The sequence below is a fragment of the Marmota monax genome, unplaced genomic scaffold (genome assembly GCF_021218885.2).
Source record: "Marmota monax isolate L192 unplaced genomic scaffold, Marmota_monax_Labrador192_F-V1.1 WCK01_AAM20220418_F8-fsc00004, whole genome shotgun sequence".
NCBI classification, from domain to species: Eukaryota; Metazoa; Chordata; class Mammalia; order Rodentia; family Sciuridae; genus Marmota; species Marmota monax.
The window spans coordinates 30,640,944-30,662,052 of NW_026692881.1; the positions used below are offsets into that span (position 1 = coordinate 30,640,944).

Genomic DNA, 21,109 nt, shown 5'->3' on the forward strand with positions numbered 1-21,109 from the left:
GTCCTAGTGGACATTGGTTTCCAGGGTTGGGTGGTGTGAGGGCTGCCGGGTTGCTCCGTGCATCATGGAGGGCAGGGTGGGGGTGATCTGGCACAGAGTGTCCAGGAGGCCAGGGGTACTCTGCCTTTAGGGCCACTTGGCTGAGATTCATCCCTCCTATTTCCTCCCGGGCCTGTGCCTTCAGCTCTTGTGATACTGTCACCTGAAAGAGCTGGTACTTCTCTGCATGCTGAGTACTTGATAGGAAATCTCATTTGCAGGAGGCAAATTCACAGGCGCCATTGCTATTGCCATTTCATAGATAGATAAGGAAACTGAGGTTTAGCTGGTTCAATCCAACGTCTGGCTGAGCCAGCACCTGGACCTCCTCCATCACAGAGGCTGTGTAGGTCAGCTCCTCTCAACAGGCCATACCCTAGAGTCACCTGGCCAGGCTTCAAGCACAGTGCACGGTCCCTCCCTGACCAACTACATCAGTATTAAACCAATGCTTCAGAGACAGGCACTGGAGGCCTGTGGGTCAGAAATGGCTTGCTCAAAGTGGGGCAGTGGATCTGGGCTAGAATCCAGGGTCCTCCTCCTAAGTGCCATTCACCTGCCCATTGACTGCCCTGCCCCTGGTGCCGCTCAAGCCTGCCCCACCCACAGCACTCACCTCATCACGTGAATGCATTCTGGCTCCTTGGTGAAGCTGTAGGCATAGCCGCTGGATGTGGTCCCAAAGTCAATGGCCACCACCACAAGAAACGTCTGCTGTTCCGAGACGTTGGGGTCGGCATCATTCTGTAGATACAAGTGAGGCTCTGTGCCCGGGCCAGGCCTGGCTTTGGGGAGGGCAGTTCCACCCAGCCCAGCTGTGAACTCACTGTGGGCAGAAGGGCTTCCACATTCCTGCTCAAGTCTGCCACGTGGCAGCCCTGGGGACAGGGCAGGCCAGCCTCAGCCCCACTTGAGTGGTTTGGGGAGACAGAGGTGCCCGAGTGGGGACAGGACACCTGGGCAGGGCACTGCTTGCAGCTCATCAACCCTGCATGACTGGGGCTAATTATGGAAGTACTACCATGGAGCAGAAGCCCAGTAGCTCTCTGGTTTGACACGGTCTCCCCCACTGCCCTCCACGTTCCTGTGCAGACCTCCAGTGACCACCCCGAGCACTCTGCCAGCTGTGCCCTTCATGCCTCCCAGTGATCTCTCCATCTGTGCCAGCATTTCATGCAACTGAACAGGCTGGGCACACCCAGGACCCTACCTGATCCTGCAAAATGCCAACCACGTGACCCTGCCATGCCCATGCCTTCATCTGTCAGAGCCTTTCCTCATCTGTCAAGTCATTTGGGCAGATGTTCTTTTTTTTTTTAAAGCAATGTAGACTTTCTTTCTTTTAACTCCCACACAACTCCAAATTATAAAAGCCAGCACATTTCAAAGCTGGTGTGTTGGTTGAAGCAGGAGGTGAGAACAATACCCACCTAACCACTGGCCCCGTCCCCTGCCCCGTCCCCTACCCTCCTCTCCACCAACCTGAAGCTTCTACAAGGAACCCTCAGTGTGCAGAGTTTGGAAACCACAGGACCTGGCCACAGGTGACCAACCTCACCATTGCTAGGACTGAGGGACTTTCCAGGATGCAGGACTTTGTGCAACAGGGGGACAGTTCCAGGAAACCAGGACAGGTTGACACCCACTACCAAGCTCCAAAGCTCTTCTCAGCAGGGTCCTTGTGAGCTGTGCAGCTCATGCAAAGCCACGCTTTCCTCGGGTGCTTGACTGCACTGGCTGCGTGGATGCCCCTCTTTACAGCAGCCCCACAAGGACCACCCTTAAAGTGCAGGGCAGGGTGGGAGCAATGGCTAGTGCGAAACCCTGCTCCCATGTTCTCTCCTGGGCAAACTGTTGCAGAAGCAATACCTCAGCCTCAGGCTTGGCGGGGTTGGGTGGCACAGTGAGAAGCAGGCAGGGAACGGCAGAGGGCAAAGCCACTGCGTTTCACTGATTCGCTTCCTTCCCGGCAGGTGCCTGTGGTGGCTGGAACTGGCCTTTAAAGAGCTGCGCCCAGCCTGCCTGCTGGTGCCACTCCCCCAGGCCCTCAGCTCTGGAAGCATGGGCCACAGGTGGAAAGCCTTTCTAGGCCCCGAGTGGGGAAGGCGCTTGGCAGGGCTCCCATGGCCAGTACCTGGGATTTGATCTCCACCCAGTGAACATGCGGGGCTGCCCAGGGGCCTGAACAGTGAGAGCAGATGCAGAAGGAAAAGGTAGCCAGCTCACACGCACGGGCGCATGCACACATGCACGCACTTCTTACCACGATATGGGAAGGGGACAGAGGCGTTATTCCTGTGTCCCCAAGACTCCGGGCTGGAGATGAATATGCAGAGGTGGGAGCCGTTTCTGAAAGGAAAGATAAAGTCCTCCCTTAGACGTGGCACAGGCTGGCCCGGGGACAGGAGTGAGGCCCGCATGGTTTTGCTCCTCAGGCTCTGGGCTGCTTGAAAGCAGGGCCCGACCCCAGCCAGGAAGGCAGGGGTTCCAAGTCCACACCAGCACCCCTTTGGGTTTGGTATTAGAACTTGACCCAGTGAGATGTCCCTGTCCCTTTTCTCCCAGTGACTACCAGGCTTCTCACTGTGCCACCCAACCCCACCAAGCAGGAGATGCTGTTAAGTCCTCCAAAGGCTGGACACTGCACCTATGAATCCCAGGAGCCACACGGGGCTTGGCATGTCCCCCTCCATTTAATGCATAGCCTGATACCTGATAGGAGGGCTCGAGGTGACTTGGAAAGGCATGGCTGCTTCTGAGGGAGCACAGGAGCGGCTCTATCTGCCCCTTCTGCAGAATCACTTTGCATTCATCTCAGGCTCCTGCAAAATCTCTTTCAATTGGGTTGGAACTCAAACAGCATCATTACAGTGAGTACCCAACAGCCCAGGGACAGAGCAATGGTGAGAGTGAGTGTGAGACTTGGAGTCTGCACAGCTGCCTCCCCTCTCTGCAAGCTCATGATCGCTCTCCTCCCCATGAGGCTCAGCTCCAGCTCTGTGAGAGCCACGAGAGGACAGAGGCTGAAGAGATATTTCTCAGAGAAGACATACAAATGGTCAGGAGGCTTATGAAAACATGCTGAATGTCATTACTCATTGGATAAATAATGCAAATCGAAACCACAATGCGATACCACTCCACACCCGCTAAGTTGACAATTCTTTAAGGACAAGTGTAGGAAAACATGTGAAAAAAAAAAAATGGAACTCTATGCATTGCTAGTGAGAATGTAAAATGGTACAGCGTGGAAAACAGTTTGGTGGTTTCTTAAAAAGTCAAATATAGAAGTACTATAATTCAGTAATCCTACCCCTAGGTATCTCCCCAAAGTAATTGAAAACAGGGACTCAAAGAGGTACTTATGTGTGAATGTTCACTACAGCAATATTTACAATAATCAGAAGACAGAAACAACCCAAGTGTCTATGAAGAGATAAATGGATAAATAAAAGGTGGTATGTGCATACAAAGGAATAGTATTCGGCTATAAAAAAGGAATGACATTCTTATACATGCTATAACATGAATGAACCAGAAAACATGCTAAGTGAAATACGCTGGACACAAAAGGACAAATACTATATAATTTCACTTATGTTTAATATCTGCGATAGACAAATTTGTAAAGACAGAAAGTAGAGTAGAGGTTACCAGAACCGGAGGGAGGAAAAATGGAGAGTTATTGCTTAATGAGCACAAAGGTACTGATTGGGGTGATGAAAAGTTTTAGAAATAAATAGCAGTGAAGGTTGCACAACATTGAGAATATCATTCCTGCCACTGAACTGTACAGTTAAAAATGGTCAAAATGGTAAGTTTTGTTACATATACTTTATCATAGTAAAAAATGTTTTTTTTTTTAAACAAGAAAAACAATTTGCTCCTCTGGGAGGGAAAGCCATTTCCCATTTCTATTAGCTTCCACGGCCCAGGGATCTCAAAAGAGCATGGAGAAGTCAGCTCTTTTCCTCCACCAGCCTGCTAACTCCACCATCTTCGCTGATCTCCCAGCACAAGGGTCCCACCTTCCATAAAAGCTGGGTGAACGCTGCCTCTCCACTTAGGGTCCCAGCTGGGTGATCCTTCCACCTGTTTATGACAGTTCCTTCCTGCCCAAGGCCCCTCAGACAGCCCTTGGAGAGACGCCATCCAGGCCCAGGAGCTGCCCTCTCTCCACCTGCTACCTGGAAGGCCTGCGGCCATGCGTCCACATTTGCACAGAAGGTCTTGGAAGAAACCAAATGTCTAATGGCCCAGAAAATCTGGTGTTGGCAATTAGCAAACAAGCTATTATCCACCGGCAGGCCCTCCACCCTGCTGCAGCTCGGTTCTAATTATCCTGTCACTCAGCCCTTCTCCAAGCTGGTCTGGGTCATCCCACTGACTTGCAAAATAGCGTGGGTCCAGCCACACACTGAACATGTGCCTCAGGCCCCCAGGGGACTCCAGGGGACTTTGAGGGCAAGAATCAAGGATTTTTGTTGTTGCTGCTCTTCTCCCCATATCTCCCTCCCCCACTGCATCTGGGGGAGTACTAAACAAATCATTTGACTTGCTGATTACTCGCCAGGCCTGGAGGCAGCTGAACTTCATGGACTTCTTTCATCAGAAATTAAAATTCATCTACATTATTCAATGATTTAAAACTGATCTGCTGAGAAGGAATGGAGGAGAAAGGTTTTCATAGATACTTGTGTTACTGGGCACATCCACATCTGCACATAGTCCAAGCTAAAGATAATTATCAGTTAATGCCTACCGACCCAGCACAGCAATATACAAAGGCGGCAGAGACACATTTGTTTTCAGCTTATATCTCTACTTTGCCATTTAAAATGTCAAAGTGGTAGAGAAAACTTCAAGGTGAAAATCCAACCTTATCCCCTGAAGAGCAACAGTGGAAAGTTTATTAATCCTGGTGTGCTAATGATCCCAACAAGGCTTGAGATCTTGCATGCCTTAGGACTAAGCCTGAGAAGGTCAGTGGAGTGTGATCTATTCATCTCTGGCTACCTGAGCTAACAGAGGACGGGCATCACACGCCCCCTTCAGTCCTGCACAGCCATTACCCACAGTAAGAAAGTCCAGGTACCATTACTGTGGCCCTGTTCACTCTGCCTCTGTAAAGCTAGTACAATAACATCTGCCCCAGGCTACTTCCACCTATGCAAGTTCCCAGTATACACAGGTCAACTGGGGCACACTAGGAACATACGAGAAGCCAAAAGCTCAACCTGAATACAGGTTTTTATATTGCAGGTTTGCAAGAAAGAAAGGAAGCAGAAGAAAAGAAATTTCAGGCCCCAGCTGCAGAAACAGGGAAGAGAGTCTGCTAAAAGGCAGATGAAAGGAAAATGCTTTATCAGGAAATGTGGTCAAGGGCAGAGCCCAAGGATCCGGGACACTGAAGAATACCTACTCCACCACTCCAGGTAGAGTGCATAAAGACCACCCAGAGCTCCTTCCTTGTCAAGCACTGAGTTACCCCGACATCCACAACACAGAGTGAGTCTATGGTTTCACAGAATTAGAAATATGCTGACGGTTTCAAGAGTGCAAATCATTAGCCACAAAACTAAGTTAAGCAGAAGGGAAGCAACCCCGGAACTTTCTAATAACTAGAAATGAATTGTCAGGTCTCCTTTGCTATTAGATAATTTAATACCACTTCAGTCTCATAGTGTGCAGATGATCTCTTTAAGGTTAACGAATATAAAAATAAGTTGATCAGGGCTGGGGCTGTAGCTCAGTGGTAGAGCACCTGCCTAGCATGCATGAGGCACTGGGTCCAATCCTCAGCACCACATAAAAATAAACAAATAAAATAAAGGGGGCATTCTGTCCATCTACAACTACAAAAAAAATTTTTTTTCAAAAAACAAGTTGATCAAAGTGTTCACAGGTTTGCTCATAAACCTTGAACCCTCCTGTCCTAACACATTCATTTTAAAAATGAATTTTAAAATGTCATTTTTAAACTATGTCATCTTAAAACTAACATTTGCAGCAAAAGAAAAAAGAAAAAAAGAGGATATAAATAAATAAATAAATATTTTGAAGCAATGCACAGGATAAATAAATAAAAGAATCACTCGAACAAGTGTCCTACCACGGGGCTTCTTAGAACCCCAAACCAGGCATTTGAGGGGGACCTAGTTTAACTTGGTAATTGAATCCTCCTCACTTGCTTTAATGGAACAAGAATTAAAACGTAAGCTTCATCTGGGTTCCTGCTATAAAATGCAAGACATGTACTATTCAAACACATTTTTATTTGCTTCCAGCTCTAATGGCTTTAATCAAAGCAGACGTTCTTAAAATAAAAAAATAGCCTTGCTAAGAGAACCTCAAAGACAGCCATAATTCACAAACTCGCTGCTCTCCTCCTCCAGAGACATTAGTCAGCAAATGGCCGTGAGCAGCATTGTAGGCTTTGAGATACACAGATCGATCCTGCTCCATAAATGCAACATTCTTTAAAGATGAAGACAGAACCATTGGGCTGGCTTTATTCTACGGAGCTCCAGACTTATGTGAAAGTGACAGGTGGTCTCAACAATAGCGACAGGCTCGACTCTCCAAAGGGTCTTTCTCGACAGCTTTCAGATTTATGTATCTATCAAATAAATACCCATTTCTAAAGGATTTTTAAGGTCTGGTCCTTATTTTAAAAATTACACACACACATTATTTCCTCATTTTTCTTCCCCTGCAGGCTATAAGAGGACAGGCATTTGCCTCACTGTCTAAAATCAGGCTGATTGAGAAAAAGCCCTCTCTATTTCTCTCCTGATGCACCCTCCTCCCAGTGCCATCTCTGAAAATTGATCAGTTCAAGGTCATGTGTAGGTTACTTGCAAATGTCTTTTAAGAAGGAAAATAAAAAATCTTTTATGACCCTCTAACAGGCGTCATGGCTAGCTGAACTAATGCATTATTACCGTAAGCTGAGCCTCCATTTCAGTAAATAATTTATGGGCTTTATTTTTTTAATCACCATGGTTGATGTCCAGAGTAAATGGAAATTTTATTGGCATGAACAGGAGACCCTCTCACTATGAAGAACACTGAGTGTAAAATAACCACTCTCCAAATGCTAAATAATAATTACGGAAATGAGTACTCATCATGGCAGAAACCACAACACCAGGCTCAGTCTGAATGGGGGCGCTGCATCAGATCCCCGACACCAGGCAGCACCTTCTAGTTACCCTTCCTGCCTCCTGGACAGTCCAGGAGATGAGATGCCCCAGCAGGAGAACAGGGGCAGCTGGGTTTCCCCAGATAGTGAATCCTGAGTCACTGCTATCCCAGATGGTCAATGGGCAGTTAGTTCACTTTCTCTCTTTATCACAGGTTCATACACTGATTTGTGGGCCTCCCACTTGGGCCTCTATGTGTCCAGGCAATTGCTGGGAGAGGTAAGGAAACACTACCTAGATGAATAGTTTTCAAGAATTATATTCAGCAACCTTGCAGCTCCTGCCCAGCTGCACGCAGTGTCTGGTAGGGCTCTACCAAATCACCCCACACATGGTTCCAAGATGTCCACCTGGCCTCCCTCCCACAGTCTCTGCTCAGTGGGGCAGGGCAATGTCTTACTTCATCTCTGACCCTCAATGTCAACTGGATGAATGGAAGAAGGAACAGTGGACATTGCATGGATGGACGGGGGAATGGGGAGATGGATGCTTCTATGTGCGACCAAAAGTGAACTCAGTAGATATCCAGACTGGAAGGGTGTAAGGATGGCCTTAGGCCTGAGCCTAAGCAACTCCATTTTAAAACTCCAGTTTGAAACCTGCAGTCTCACCAGGCACGCCTACGGAGCCCTCCAATATGATCGTCAGGCATAGTCCTGACATAAACAAGTCACTTCTCCTGACAAGCTCAGAGTGAAGTCTCTGGCTTGTTGTCCTCACCCCGTTAAGGGGGAAAGGTGAGAAAATCAGGGTGGAGACCCCACCCTGATTTTACACCAGGGTAAATGACGTCACTGAGAGACCTAGTGGCAGCTGATAGGGATTGAAAGGGTGGTGAGCAGCCCACAAATTTAGTATAAATTATGGGGCAAATGAACAGACAGACATTCAGCCAGCCAACAGTGATGCCCCCATGCTGGAGAGCCTGATGAGGACCTGGACTGACATCCCAACTCTTCTCATCGTTTGCTGATCCTCTGCATCTTCCTCACTGCTCTCAGACTCCACAGCCACATCTTGACCCTGGTGAGAACCAAACTTCTCCCTACAACCCTCTCCTCAACAGCTCCACCCCAGGAGAAGCCTGCCATGGTCCCTGACCTGACCGCTGTGGTCTGAGTGAGTGTGCATCTGCTGGACTTAGAGCCTAAGGCTTGAGACTTTTGATCTGACCCTTGAACTTAGCATGCAGAGGGAATGTCCGTCATGAGCCTGTCATGATTAGGTGTGTTTGCAGTGCTTAGGATTAACCTAGAATTGTTTGCTGTGAATTGATTATGTCTATTGCAGTGCCTAGCATTAAGGATAGTCATTTTCTTGATTAAGAACCTATAGAGTGAAACTGTATTGAATGATTTGAGTAAATACAGCATTGACAAAGGCAGAAGTGCGTGGACATTCTTTATTTGCCATCATGACAAAGGGCCAGTGAGGTGTTTCTCAGAGTGAGTAGCCACACCCGGGTTGGGACACTGGCAACACACATTGTGAGTTACCTCTGATAATTGGGATCAGCTTCCAAATCTCCCGGATCTGCCTCCCTCCTCAGACACCCCTTTTGCCAGGGAACAGCATGGCTCCCAGACAGGAGATTGCCATACTCCCTCCGTTCTTATCCCATCCCAAGCCCTGACATTCCTATTTCCTCACACCTCCCATGTTCACTGTCCTTTGCAAAGTCACCACCGTAGCCATGCTCCAGATCCTCCCAAACTGGACCAGGGCTCCTGCTCTGTCTCCCTGCCCTGGGCCTGCCCTGCCCAAGCCACAGTCACCCTGTAGTCAGAGCGTCCTGGTCAAAGCACTAAGTCTGCTCACATTCTCAGCTTTGTCAGAGGTCTCCCTGATGACCATTCCACCCTGGGTAAAATCCAGGCCTTCACTCCTCACCTCCATCCATCTGTGGCCTCCTCTCTCCATTTCATCCTTGGCCAGACCAAACCTGCCCTCAGGCCCTAGAACATCTGTGCCTGACCAGCCTCCAGGGCTCTGCACACACTGGCCCCTTTCTGGAAGAGTGCCCGCCCTGGCTTCCACAGGCAGCCAACTCCACCTTGTCCTCTAGAACTCCACCTCCAAAGGCCGACCACCTCTGAGAGAGGAGAGGCTTCGCAATTCCATGGTACAAGCAGACAGGAAACTGTTAATCAGTGCCTGGCGATCCACTGGCAAAGCCCAGATGAAGGAAATTCCACAATAGCCACGTTTCTCCAAGAAATTACCACAAGGGAAATAAACAGGCAAGGAGGGGAACCTACAGACCAGGGGTTCTCAAACTTTGATGTGCATCAGATCCCCCATGGGCTTGTTCATGAGAATGATTCTGGTCCCACCCCTAGAGTTCCTGAGCCAGTAGGCCTCAGGCTGGGGAATTTGCCTCTGACATTAGCACCCAGGCCCCTCCACTCTGCCCTGAGACCAACTGCTACAGCTTAAAGAGACCTCAAACACTTCAACCCCAGTAACTGCCCTGTGTGGACATTCATTGGATCCCAATTCAAAAATCAAAACCTTTTTCCATTTATGAGATAATGGGAAGTGCTAACATGGACTGGATATTGATGATATTAAGGGATTTACTCTTAGTAGCAGAGCTATATCATTTTTAAGTCTTTGTCCCCTGGGAATACATTCTGAAATGTTCACAGATGAACTGATCACAGATGAAACGATCTGTCTAGGATTTGCATCAAACCAATGGAAGGGGAAGGGCAGAGATGAACAAGACTGGCCACAGTTAATAATGATTAAAACTCGTGGCAGATTCATGGGGGTTTGACACACTATTTTCTCTACTTTCGTATGTTTTAAATTTTCCATAATAACTTTTAACATGCAGAACATGGAAGACTGGGGAGAGCAAGACAAGGATTTTCTTCCTTTCCTCCGCTGTCTATGGAGCACCTGGCCCAGCCACAGTAGGCTCCACCCAGACTTCTCAAGTCAGTGAGTTTATTTAAATCCAAACACATGGCCTTTGAAAGTCTGGGGAGGCTTGGGACCTGGTCTTAGAGCAGCTGAGAGGTGTACTGCGCTGGCTCCTCTGAGGCCAAGGCGACTGAGCTTCAGCAGTGCCCCTGCCCACAGAGACAGAGTAGCCACCAGCTGGGCACTCACCCACCAGGATGGCCTCCAGCCAGCTCAGAGACAGGTGCTTCCTGGTAATCAGCCCACAGCTCTTAGACTTTGTCACCCCTCTGCAAACCTGGGCCTCAGAGGAGGCATGGGGTTGTTCCTGACCCGCTGTTGGAGGCCCTTCCAAATCTGAGAAACAGAGGAGCTGCCCCAGCAGAGGAGCAGGGTCATTTTAAGGACCAGACATGCTCATTTTGCTTTGTCCTTCAGTCAAGCTGGGATCCTGTGCCATACAAGTGGGGCAATAAGTCTCAGTGACAGCCCTGACATCTTTCTGTGATTCTCACCCCAGAGAAGAAGGGCAAGCTGAAACACTGATGTCAGATGTCACCATGTGACCCTCTGTACCATAAGAGCAGGCCCTGAGTCCTCCTGAAAGGTGGATATGGGTGGATATGGGTGCAAATTCCCAGCATGCAGCATGGTATCCTTCACTCTCGGCCTTGAGTTGGCCTTGGCCTTGGGGTGGCAGGGGTGGCAGAGGTGGCAGGCGGGGCCATCAGCTCGGGATAGAGGCCCAAGGGATATGTCTTCTAAGAACTAAGGAAGCCGTGGAACAGGAGCAAAGCCCAAGTGGGATCCTTGGCTGCTGTTCTTGGAGAAGCACAAGGAAAACAAAATGGCTGCAGACAATGACCAAAAATATTGTCATGGCAGATGGAGGGGACAGAGGTACAGAGTCTGTGAGCCTCGAGATGCTGCTTCTCCTTGGGCCCCTTCTCCCTCTGTGAAGTGAATCCCAGGGCCGCCATTGCCATGCCTCAAGAGCAGAGGAGACCCTGCCTGAGAAGCCCTCTGAAATCACAGCCCACCAACCGCTTTCTGAATTCTTCCAAGGATCAGATATTTACATCTATTTTTTTACTTTAGGCTCTTTTTCAAGGTTATTCAAACTCAAATTATTAATTTGAAGTTATTAGGAATTACAGATCCAGAAGTCTATCAGGAAAGCTCTCGTAGTCTGCTGTCACTGAAAGTGGACTGTGTGCCAGGCTGAGAGCTGCGCAGGAGTCTCTCATGAAATCCTGCCTCATGGGGTTGCTGTGCGGTGCTGCGTCATTCCCATTCTATGCATGAGAAAAATGAAGCCTAGAGGGTTCACACTGTCACTCGGGGTCCCCCAGCTGGACTTGCCACTTGCCGCTCTCTGACTCAGAACCTGACCCCTGCACCAAGCCAAACGCAGGCCCACACGCAAGTTCCATTTCTCTTAATAGATAGAAGCACAAAATAGATGTGAGTTTAGGGAGCTGGGAATTCCAAGGTCTAGTGGCCAACACTGGGCAAGGTCCTGCTTGCTATGTCATCCCATGATAGAGGGCGGAAGGGCAAGAGAGCACAAGCGAGCAAGGCAGGAAGGGGCAGAACCCCTCCTTTTATCAAGAGCCCACTCCTGCAGGAGCTCACCCACTCCTGCATGAGACCCATCACCTCCTAAAGGGCCCACTTCTCAACACTGTTGCATTGGGGATACGTTTCCAACACCTGAAATTTGAGACACACATTCTAATCACAGTAGATGTGAATATAAATCTCCATTTCTCAAATAAGCAGATACTGTAGGGAAGTCAGGAGGTCACAGGCACAGGGCATTCCCCAGGCCCCATAGTCTCTCCTGCTGTCTCCAGGCTCAATTGACCATGTGGCTCATTCTTCCTTGGGCTGCAAAGCTGAACAGGGGTCTCTATTTAAAAAGCCTATAATCCTTCAAAATCCAAACACTGAGGTAGGGCAGAGGGTATATTGATAACATAGAGGTCAGAGATACAAGTTCAGAGTCAGGAAAGCCCAAACTCAAATCCCAGCCTGGCCACTTGCTGGATACATGCCCTGGAGTGAGTTACTTAACTTCTTGTTCTGACCTAGAAAACGGTACTGGTGGAGGTGGGTGCTCCTTAAGGAATAAATGAAACAAACCCTATGAAACCTGGTGCATGGCAAGTGCCCAATAAATTATTATTTTGTTACTTATTATAATCATTACCATCATCATCATCTTCAATCATCATCATCAAATCAGTCCATCTTCTACTGCGATAAGGACCATACCTTTCACCCTAGGACCGGCAGAGCCCCGGCTTAAGTACACAGTCAGCACATGCATTTCCTTTACCTTTTGCTCCTCTGGGCTTGTGAATCTCACCAGACAGAAACTTGGCAAGTGAAACCTTCAGGGAAAATCTCAGTGATGGGAAGCATAAGGGCCACTGGTGCCGGGGTGAGGGGACCTGTCTGGCCCGACTTCCCACTCAGGCTGTCTGCTCAGGGGCACTTTCTAGACAACCAAAGAGAACTTGGGAAGCCACGTGACCATGACTTCAGCTTTCTGTCTTCTACAAGGAAGGCCAGTTTCACATTTTAAAACTGAGCAGGTCAATGTACAAAACTCTTCCGCACTCCAAGGAAAAGATTTCACCTGTCTGGGCCTCTGGAAGCTCCAGGCTTTTAATTCCCCAGTTTACGGTGAACCACCTCAGGACAGATCAGCCTGCAGAGGCCATGGTACAGTGCTGCAGCTGTTCTGAGGCCAAGGAAAGCTGCTGTGCCATTCCAGGCCAGTTGGTCTCACACTGAGAAGAATCCTTCACCTCCCAAACGCTCACCTTCTTTCCCTAGGGAGGGGGGAGTGGTCAGAATGTGAGGGCAGGGAGATGGTACAGTTGGATTCACCTCCCTTCCACTGAACCCTCTAATGACAGAGAGTTGCACCACTTCCAGATAGGAAGCTCACCTTATCCCACCATGTGCCCTGTGCCTGGGGAAATGGAGCAGAAACTTTCAACTCTGCCATCGCCTGCAGAGTTCCTTAATGGAAGCAATGTCCCAGGACAGCTGAGCAGTTTGTGCACTGCACAGAGATACATACCCTGGGGAAGATCTCCCAAGCAGGGCTGCATGCATCCAAAGACAGGAGCACCATGTTCTTATACACAGGTGCCATGCTAAGGCATGAACGGAAGGGCTACATCACCTAGTGGACACCTCTTTTGAATTTTTTTGCACCCAAAATGGGTCTTGCTCTAATCCACATAAAAGCACAAAGGTGGCCATGACACTTAATAGCAACAACAGCAACAATAAAGGAAATTCCTGTTAAAATACGAAGCGCCCTATCCCTACAAGAGTTCAAGCAGAGGTAAGATTTATCTGAGCTACAGAAGGGTAACAGAGGGCCAAAAGAACTCAGGAAGTGGGGTGGGAACTAGCCTTTATGGATTGGTGTAAGGCTCACTAAGTGCCTGCCGTGCGCCCGAGTGCAGAGGCCACGGCTGCCATTAGGCACAGGGACTTTGGACCTGAGAACACTGGGCCAACCCCAGCTGCTCATTCACCAGCCTTAGTGGATATGCAATGTCCACCCAAAATCATTCCTCCCTTCTTAATTAGAACAAAAGTTTAGTTAAGAAGGGAGAAAGCAATACCTCCCCAGACCTAGGCTGATGTGTCCAGTGTAAGTCAGTCATGGTGAACCCCATCCCTTGACAAGACAGCCAAGAACAGGTGTGTGATCCACACACAGGGGAAGTCTGGCAGGCTCCTGGGAAAGAGACATCCTGCTTCTTAAGTGGGCTCCCTGGGAAGAGGGTGGACACACAGGACACGAAGCCAGTACACAGGAGTGGCCACCACTGGATAAACCTCCGTGAGCTGCCGAGTCCCCTCACCTCGGAGCCTGCTGTACCTCTGGACTCCTCATTTGGGGAATAATTAATTTTCCTTTTGCGTGAACAAGACTAAGTCAGGTTTTCCACACTTTGCCAAATAAAAACTGGCTCCAGGCTATGTAATCTTGAACAAGCTACTAACGTCCTCTGTAGCTTGGTTTTCCTTACGTATTAAGTTGGGATAATAATAACGCACACCCCCCAGGATTCGTGAGCATTAAACAAGAACAAAGCAGACAAAGGTTTTAACAAGTGCAGCTATTATTACTTACAGTGTCTCGTTTTTATCCCTACAAACAGCCCACGGAGATAGGAAATAGGTAGTTATTTGCCCCATTTAACAACAGAAAAAAACAAGGAAGAGAAAGGTAAAAATCGCACAGCCAGCAGGTCCCTTTCTCAGTGGCTGAGCCCCTTCCCCGGGCCACATCCCAGCCCTGAGGTTCAGACTCCATGGCTGACTGGAGTCTTCCCCACCTGCAAGGAGCAGCAAAAACAGGGAGCAGAAATGGGAGCGACTGCTAATAGGCAGTGGGCTCTTTACAAGGTGATGAAAACGTTCTGGAATTTAACAGCCGTGATGATTGCACCACCTTGCAAATACTAAAAACCACTGAATTATACACCTCGAATGAAACAGGAATTACATCTCAATTTTAAAACTTAAAGAGCTTAGAAACAACCTGGTAGGAAAACCGTTCCCTGCCCTGCCTGCCTCAGGAGCACAGCCCTGGGTCCTGGGAGCAACATCCCCAGCCCCTCCCCACCCCTGCCACCTGGGCAGGCTCCTTCCTTCTCCAGGGTGAACCTGGCTGGGGAGTCCACAGTGTGGGGCCAGCACGGAGGCAGCAGCTGGCATGGCCTCTCCCCAGCACCCCGTGTTCTGTCGACATAATAACATGGGCACTGAGCAGGGACAACACCATCTTGCCTTTATTTTCACTTTTTTCTTAGATATTCTGAAACCACTGGTCCAAGAACAGCTGGCTACCCCCAAAGTCCAGGCATCCTGATGCTGGCAGAGGGACTGAGCTCCGCCCACTCGCCCACACCCTGCTGGTAAGATAAGCAGCGTCCAGGTCTTCTGGAACAAGAGTAGAAGACACCTAAAAACCTGCAGAAGTCACAGCCCCAGCATTAAAGGAGGGCCCTTGCTGTCACCATTGAGAGGGCCAGAACTGTGTCCTCCAGAAGGTGAAGGAAAAGAGAAGACAAATGTCAGAGGGCCCAAAAAGTCCCTTGGCTCCCTAAGCCAGGACAGGCCCCTGTGGCCTGGGGAGGAGTCCTGGAGAAGCTGCCCAGGGCAGAGGGACACCCAGAGCCACTGCCCTGTGGAAACAGTCCACCCTGACGTGGGCAGCACCTTCCTGTGTGGCAGCCAGCTTGCAGGTTGGGAGGAAGGAGAGCAGATCCCTTCACAGACGTGCTAAGACCATTTAAGCTTAAATTCCCTAATTGCTTCTTACTTTTTAAATACAAAACCTTCAGTGGGAGATTTACGTTCTTACGAAGAAAGAATTAGTAAACTGGGTCCAGTTATTGATTAACATTAGATTTTGCTAAGTTAAGCACTCATGGCAAAATTTCAAAAATAACTACTCTCCAAGGGAGTGGAAATAGAATATCTTAACTTCCAGAGCCGTAAAGGAAGGTAAAACAAATGGAGATTTCACTGAATGAACAGTTGATTCCCTCAGGGCTGGATTTGCTCAAGTCTTATCCCAAGAAATACAAAGCCATAGAAGGGTGCTTTCTAGGGAATGGGGTTTACCTCCTGGCCTCTCCACAGAGCAGGGGGAGGGACCCAAGCCACGGGACCCAGAGCGCCACCCCCCACCCCACACACACACCGAGCATCCCCTGGCTCACATAACGCCAAGCAGGGTGACGAGGCTGGCAGAGGTCCCCTCTTTTACACTATACCCAACTCAGCTCCTGCCCAGAGAAGGCAAACATCGGCCACCAAATTTTGTAAGCTTTTGAGTTTGAACTTAAAGCAAATCAGTGTCACTTAAAACAAAACAAAAACTCTGGTGTGAACAACTAACAGCAGGAACAGAGCAAACAATCCCCACACTCCTAACCCCACCCTCCTCCCCACTCCTGCCCTGGACCATACTAAAATGCAAATGTGAGTCCCTCCAAATTCTTTACTGAGCTGCGGTGGGGACAGCAGGTCTCAGAGTCCTTAGAAATGCCAGGAAATAACATGGGCTTAAGGGGCCCTGGGGAGATCAGTCGATAGCTTAAAATATTCAGAATTATTATGGATGTCACATGGTACGTGCATGTCATGTACACATGAGAGATTCAGCACACACAGCCTCCCAGGACCCCTTGTCCAGCCCCCGCACTCCAGTAACGCAGTGCTTGGGTCCAGGGAACAGGACTTTGCACATTCACAGCCATGCAAGATGGCCAGTGGCCTGAGCCCAGGCTTAGGGAGGAGGCTATGGGTACCAGGGTGGTCTGTCTCTGGTTTTTCATTACTGCGGGCCTGTCCCTCCCAGGATGCAGGCCTGCCCACTTGATTAGGCCTGAAGGACGGCCTCTCTGACTTCACTGTTATCTTTAACAGCTCTGTCTGCAACTCAATTAATCAGCTGGCCTCTCCTCTGCAGAGTGGAATGCTCCAGACCATCACAGAGGGACCATGCTGACTCCCTGCAGGCACACCCCACTGAGCCCGGAATGTCTGAGTCCAGGGCACTGGCCATGGGAGGTGTCCACAGGAAGGCCTCAGACTAGGAAAAGCAGGGGCTAGTGGCAGGGACACCCACACAGGCCCCACTCTTTCAACCTTTGACTTCCTGGCCTCTCTCCCTCTCCACAGACCTAGCCTTGGAGGGTCCTGAATAGTGTGGTCACAAAGCCCAGAGCCTTCTGGGTTACTTCTGGAAACTCAACAGGCAGTGGAGAAACAAGCCACAGAGCAATCACTTCAGCCCAACCTGGAAAACAGGACACCTAGTGGCCATGTGAAATACCCCCTCCCCCACCCAAATGGCACCCTGTGTGTCTGCCCAGCCCTCCCCTGCCCACCCCACTGGGTGTCCATCAGTGGTCTAGAGGACACGCATCACGGTCATTTCAATCATGAGCCTCTGACCACGCATTTTCAGGGAGTGATTTCAAATGAAATATTGCAAGTAAAAGCCCTGTGGACTGGGGCTGTGTGAGGCACTGGGTTCGATTCTCAGCACCGCATATAAATAAATGAATAAAATAAAGGTTCATCAACATCTAAAAAGATATTTTTTTAAAAAAAAGCACTGTAAACTTTTGTTCTGCCGTAAACTCACTATGACACTGGGGTGAGGGTCTAAGAGGTCTGAGGGCAGAGGACACAGAGGGAGGCGGGTGGGGAAGGCAGCTTCTGGGAGGTGATGCTTGACTGGCGGCTGCAAGGGCTGCTGTGCTGAGTGAGCAAGATGGGAAGGGGACAGCTGTGGGGGCGGGGAGGGCAGAGCAAGGCAGAATCTTCCCAGAGGGCCCTACACCCTCTGCCTCCAGACTGTCCCCGGGTCTCCTCAGAACCACCAATTTCATCACGCGTCCTTCCCAGCCTCAAGCTGGAGCTCTCGACTTCATATCAGATCCAATATTTTAACCAATGGGGAGCCTCCATTAGCCCCTGGCCACTACCCCTGTCATTACTGCCCCTCATACAATCCCCTGGACCAGCTGGGTTGTGCTCTCTGCCATCTGGGAAGCCATCTGCCATCCTCCAGCGTGTCTTGTGCACAGACTCCAGGGAGAAAGGCGCTGCTGTCCTTCCTGTGGGAGGAGCTGACCCTCATGGCTGACCTCCAAGCAGACATGGCCCTGAGCCGCTCTTCCAGGGGTGAAGGACGTGTCTGAGGACCCAGAGTTAGCTGGAGGATACCAAGAGGGATAGCAAGTTCTGTCCTCGCCAACTCTAAAGCAGACAGACCCTGTGCCAGACCTCAGTTTCTACAACTACAACTGTCCCATTCACAGGTTGCTGTGGGTCCCCAAGGGAAGACCTGTGAGAAAGACAAAGATAGACAAAGTATGGCACACCCTTGCAAGGGACTGCTACTCACAACCAAAATGGAGCCACTCAAAGCACCAGGGAGAATATGAGACCCTGGAAAACAAGGTACACATTCCCCACAACTCCACTCACAGGAAGTTCAAGAACAGGCAAAACTAGTCCAAGGGGTAGGTAGGTACTGGAAAGAGGCACAGAGAACTTTCTGGGGGGATCCAATTTCCTGTATTTTGACTGGCATGGTTATAATGCATGGATTCCTATAGCTGTTATAATAAATTACGCCAATGTGGGGACTTAAAACCAGACAAATGTATTCTCTGACAATTCTGGAGGTCAGACGTCTGAAATGGGTCTCGCTGGGCTAAAGTCAAGGTGTCAACAGGGCCAGGTCCATCTGGAGGCTCCAGGGAGGATCCATACCCTGCCTAGAGGACATCTGCATTTCTTAGCTCATGTCCCTCCTCCAACTTCCAACCCGGCTGCCTCCCATTCTCCTGCTTTCTTTCATTTCTAAGGACACTGTGATTACACGGATTACCCCAGCCACCAGATACTACAGGATGATCTCCTCATCTCCAGGTTCTTCACCTAATCACACCTACAAAGTCCTGCCATGGTAACACGTTAGGAATGTGTTCCTGTGGGGGAAGGCATGGACACTGTCTTGGTCTGCTCAGGATACTGTAAGAAAATACCAGAAACTGGGTAACTGATAAACAACAGAACTTAATTTTTCAGTCCTGAAAACTGAGAAATCCAAGATCAAGGCATGGGCAAATTCAGTGATTGGGGGGTATTGGAGATGGCACCTTCTCACAGTGACCTCACATAGTGGATGGGGAAGGGCAATTCTCTGGGGCCTCTCTCATAAGGGAGCCAATCCCATTCATGAGGGTTCTTCCCTCATGACCTAATCGCTCCCAAAGGCCTCACCTCCTGAGACCATCTCCCTGGTGACTAGGTTTCAACATATGAACTTGGGGTAACACAAACATTCAGACCAGAGCAGATATCTTTGGGGGTCCATTATTCCACTCACCACACATAGGTATATCCATATGTAAAAATCCATGAGCTGTTTGCTAAACTTTGTAACCCTATGGAACATATACTGGACCAATAATAATAATGAAGACTAACAATTAAGGTTCCTAACCTGGGCTGCTGAGGCCATGTCCCTTACTCAGCTTTGTCCTTTGCCCACCCTCTCACTGTGTCCTCGCTCCACCCTGCACCATTACCCTGCTTTCAGAAACTGACGTGTAACGAGGGATAAAACCTCCCTCGAAGCCATCAAGAGGCAAAGCTGACTTGAATCCAGGTCTGATGATTCCAAGCCCGAGTTCCACCTACTCTCAGGGATCACCAAAGTCTCCTGCACAGGAGTCAGGCAGGTGACCCAAAGACAGAGGCATTGCTTTTGGTGCCTCCCTGTTACTGGGTTGTCCATACAGAACCTTTCCCTTTGCTCTGCCTTAAGAAAAACAGCAATACAATTGAGATGAAGAAGGGAAAAAAATCAGCTCAATGGCAGGAACAGTACAGTGTGAAGAAGACCTCGCAAACCGGAGAGCCCGGGCCGCTGCAGGGACTGCAGCGCTATAGCTCAACAAAACAGCCAGAAAGCCAGACTTCGTGTGAACTCTCTCATATTTTTAATTATAGGCAATGTATCCAATTTATCCAAGATAATGGATGAGCAAACATGTGTTTCCAGGCCCCCAGCTTGCCACCATGAGCAAGGTACACTGCCTCCTCCTTCTATCCAGCTGTACCACCAGCAGGCAGCAGCCTCACCCCAACAGCTCTGCCCTCTGCAGGACATGGGGCACCAGCATTAGCACCAGCTAATAGGAAGCAAAGCTTCTCCGAGGAGAGGGGCTGGGCCTTCCAGACTCATCTGTCATTTTTCCTAATGCCCGGCTGAGGGCCTCTGACCACAACCCAATATCTGAGCCAGGGTCACTTCTGCCCAGGCATGAGCCATGCTCTGCTGAGCCATCTTTGACGGAGCAGCCCCAGTTGAGGCACCACAGCACTCACCCTGAACCCAAGGAAGAGAGCTAGGGCCACTTTCAGGTCTACTTCTGTGCCTTCTACTGAGCCTGGGGAGTGTCCAGGCCTTTCTCCTCCTTGGAAGGACCACCTGGGTCTTAGGAGTGGCTTTTTGTGGTTTGAGACAAGGCCACAAGGAAATGTCCCCAAAACTATCCAGGACAAGGATGAACTATCCATGCTTGGGCTCAGAACATCAGGTTGCCACCACCCACTCTCTCCCTGTGGGGCCATACCAAGAAGATTTGGCTGCTTTTCTTGGCTCCATCTTCAGATTAGGAAACAGAAATGAAAGTTCAGGAAGGTTCAGGGCCTGTCCATGCACCCATCACCGGTAAACAGAAGGGTTGAGGCTTGCACCCAGGACTTGAGCTGGTCCCCGGTACAACGTAGCTTCCCAAAGAGAACACGTGTCAGGGACCCTTCCAGAAGAGGCTCTGGAACTGCCTCACCCCACCCAGCCCACCCAGGTCCCAGGAGCTCCACTTTATGGGTGTTGCTTCTGGCTTCAACTCTTGACCTCCCAAATGGGACAGAGTGGGGAGAACCCTGGACCTCACACACAGCTCCCCTGCTGACCTCCAGCTTTCCAACTGGCAGTGACCTTGGCTTTAATCATTGACATGGGTGAGAGTTATGATGTTCAGTTGCCAAATCTGGGAGCAAGACTGGAGCTGGGAATGGCAGGGCGCCACTAGAGCTGGGATGGTCACGTGGCCCCAACAGGTTCCGAGCCATGAGAGGAGGGGGAAATGGGTAGAGGAGGGACGTCTTGAATTTTGTACACAGATTCAGAGATGGAAGCAGATTTACAAATTCTCTCGTAGAAAGACACCAGTTGTGAGCTGGAGCCTGGGCGAGGTGTGGTGTAGGAGGAGGGTCCTGGGAAGGGAGTCGGGCTGCTATCTTGGGGCAAAAAACTCTCGAGTTTTCTGTGAGTCACAGCAGAGCTGTCATCCACTGCAGGGCCGCTGGGTCTTTGGCTTCTGAGT

At 49.6% G+C, this 21,109-nt stretch overlaps 1 protein-coding gene across 4 annotated transcripts in view; it reads right to left on the minus strand.

Annotated features, from left to right (window-relative positions):
* Positions 1 to 21,109, minus strand: part of Hspa12a (heat shock protein family A (Hsp70) member 12A) — a 148,438-nt gene that overhangs the window by 28,999 nt on the left and 98,330 nt on the right. For 3 of the 4 annotated variants that reach the window (XM_058581326.1, XM_046450386.2, XM_046450385.2), the window contains 2 exons: positions 2,303 to 2,388; positions 656 to 783 (listed from right to left, as the gene is read on the minus strand). In XM_058581326.1, coding sequence (XP_058437309.1) covers positions 656 to 783; positions 2,303 to 2,388 — 214 coding nt within the window. Of the gene's footprint in view, positions 1 to 655; positions 784 to 2,302; positions 2,389 to 2,751; positions 2,862 to 21,109 lie in introns of all 4 variants that reach the window. The other variant, XM_046450384.2, reaches the window with a different exon arrangement.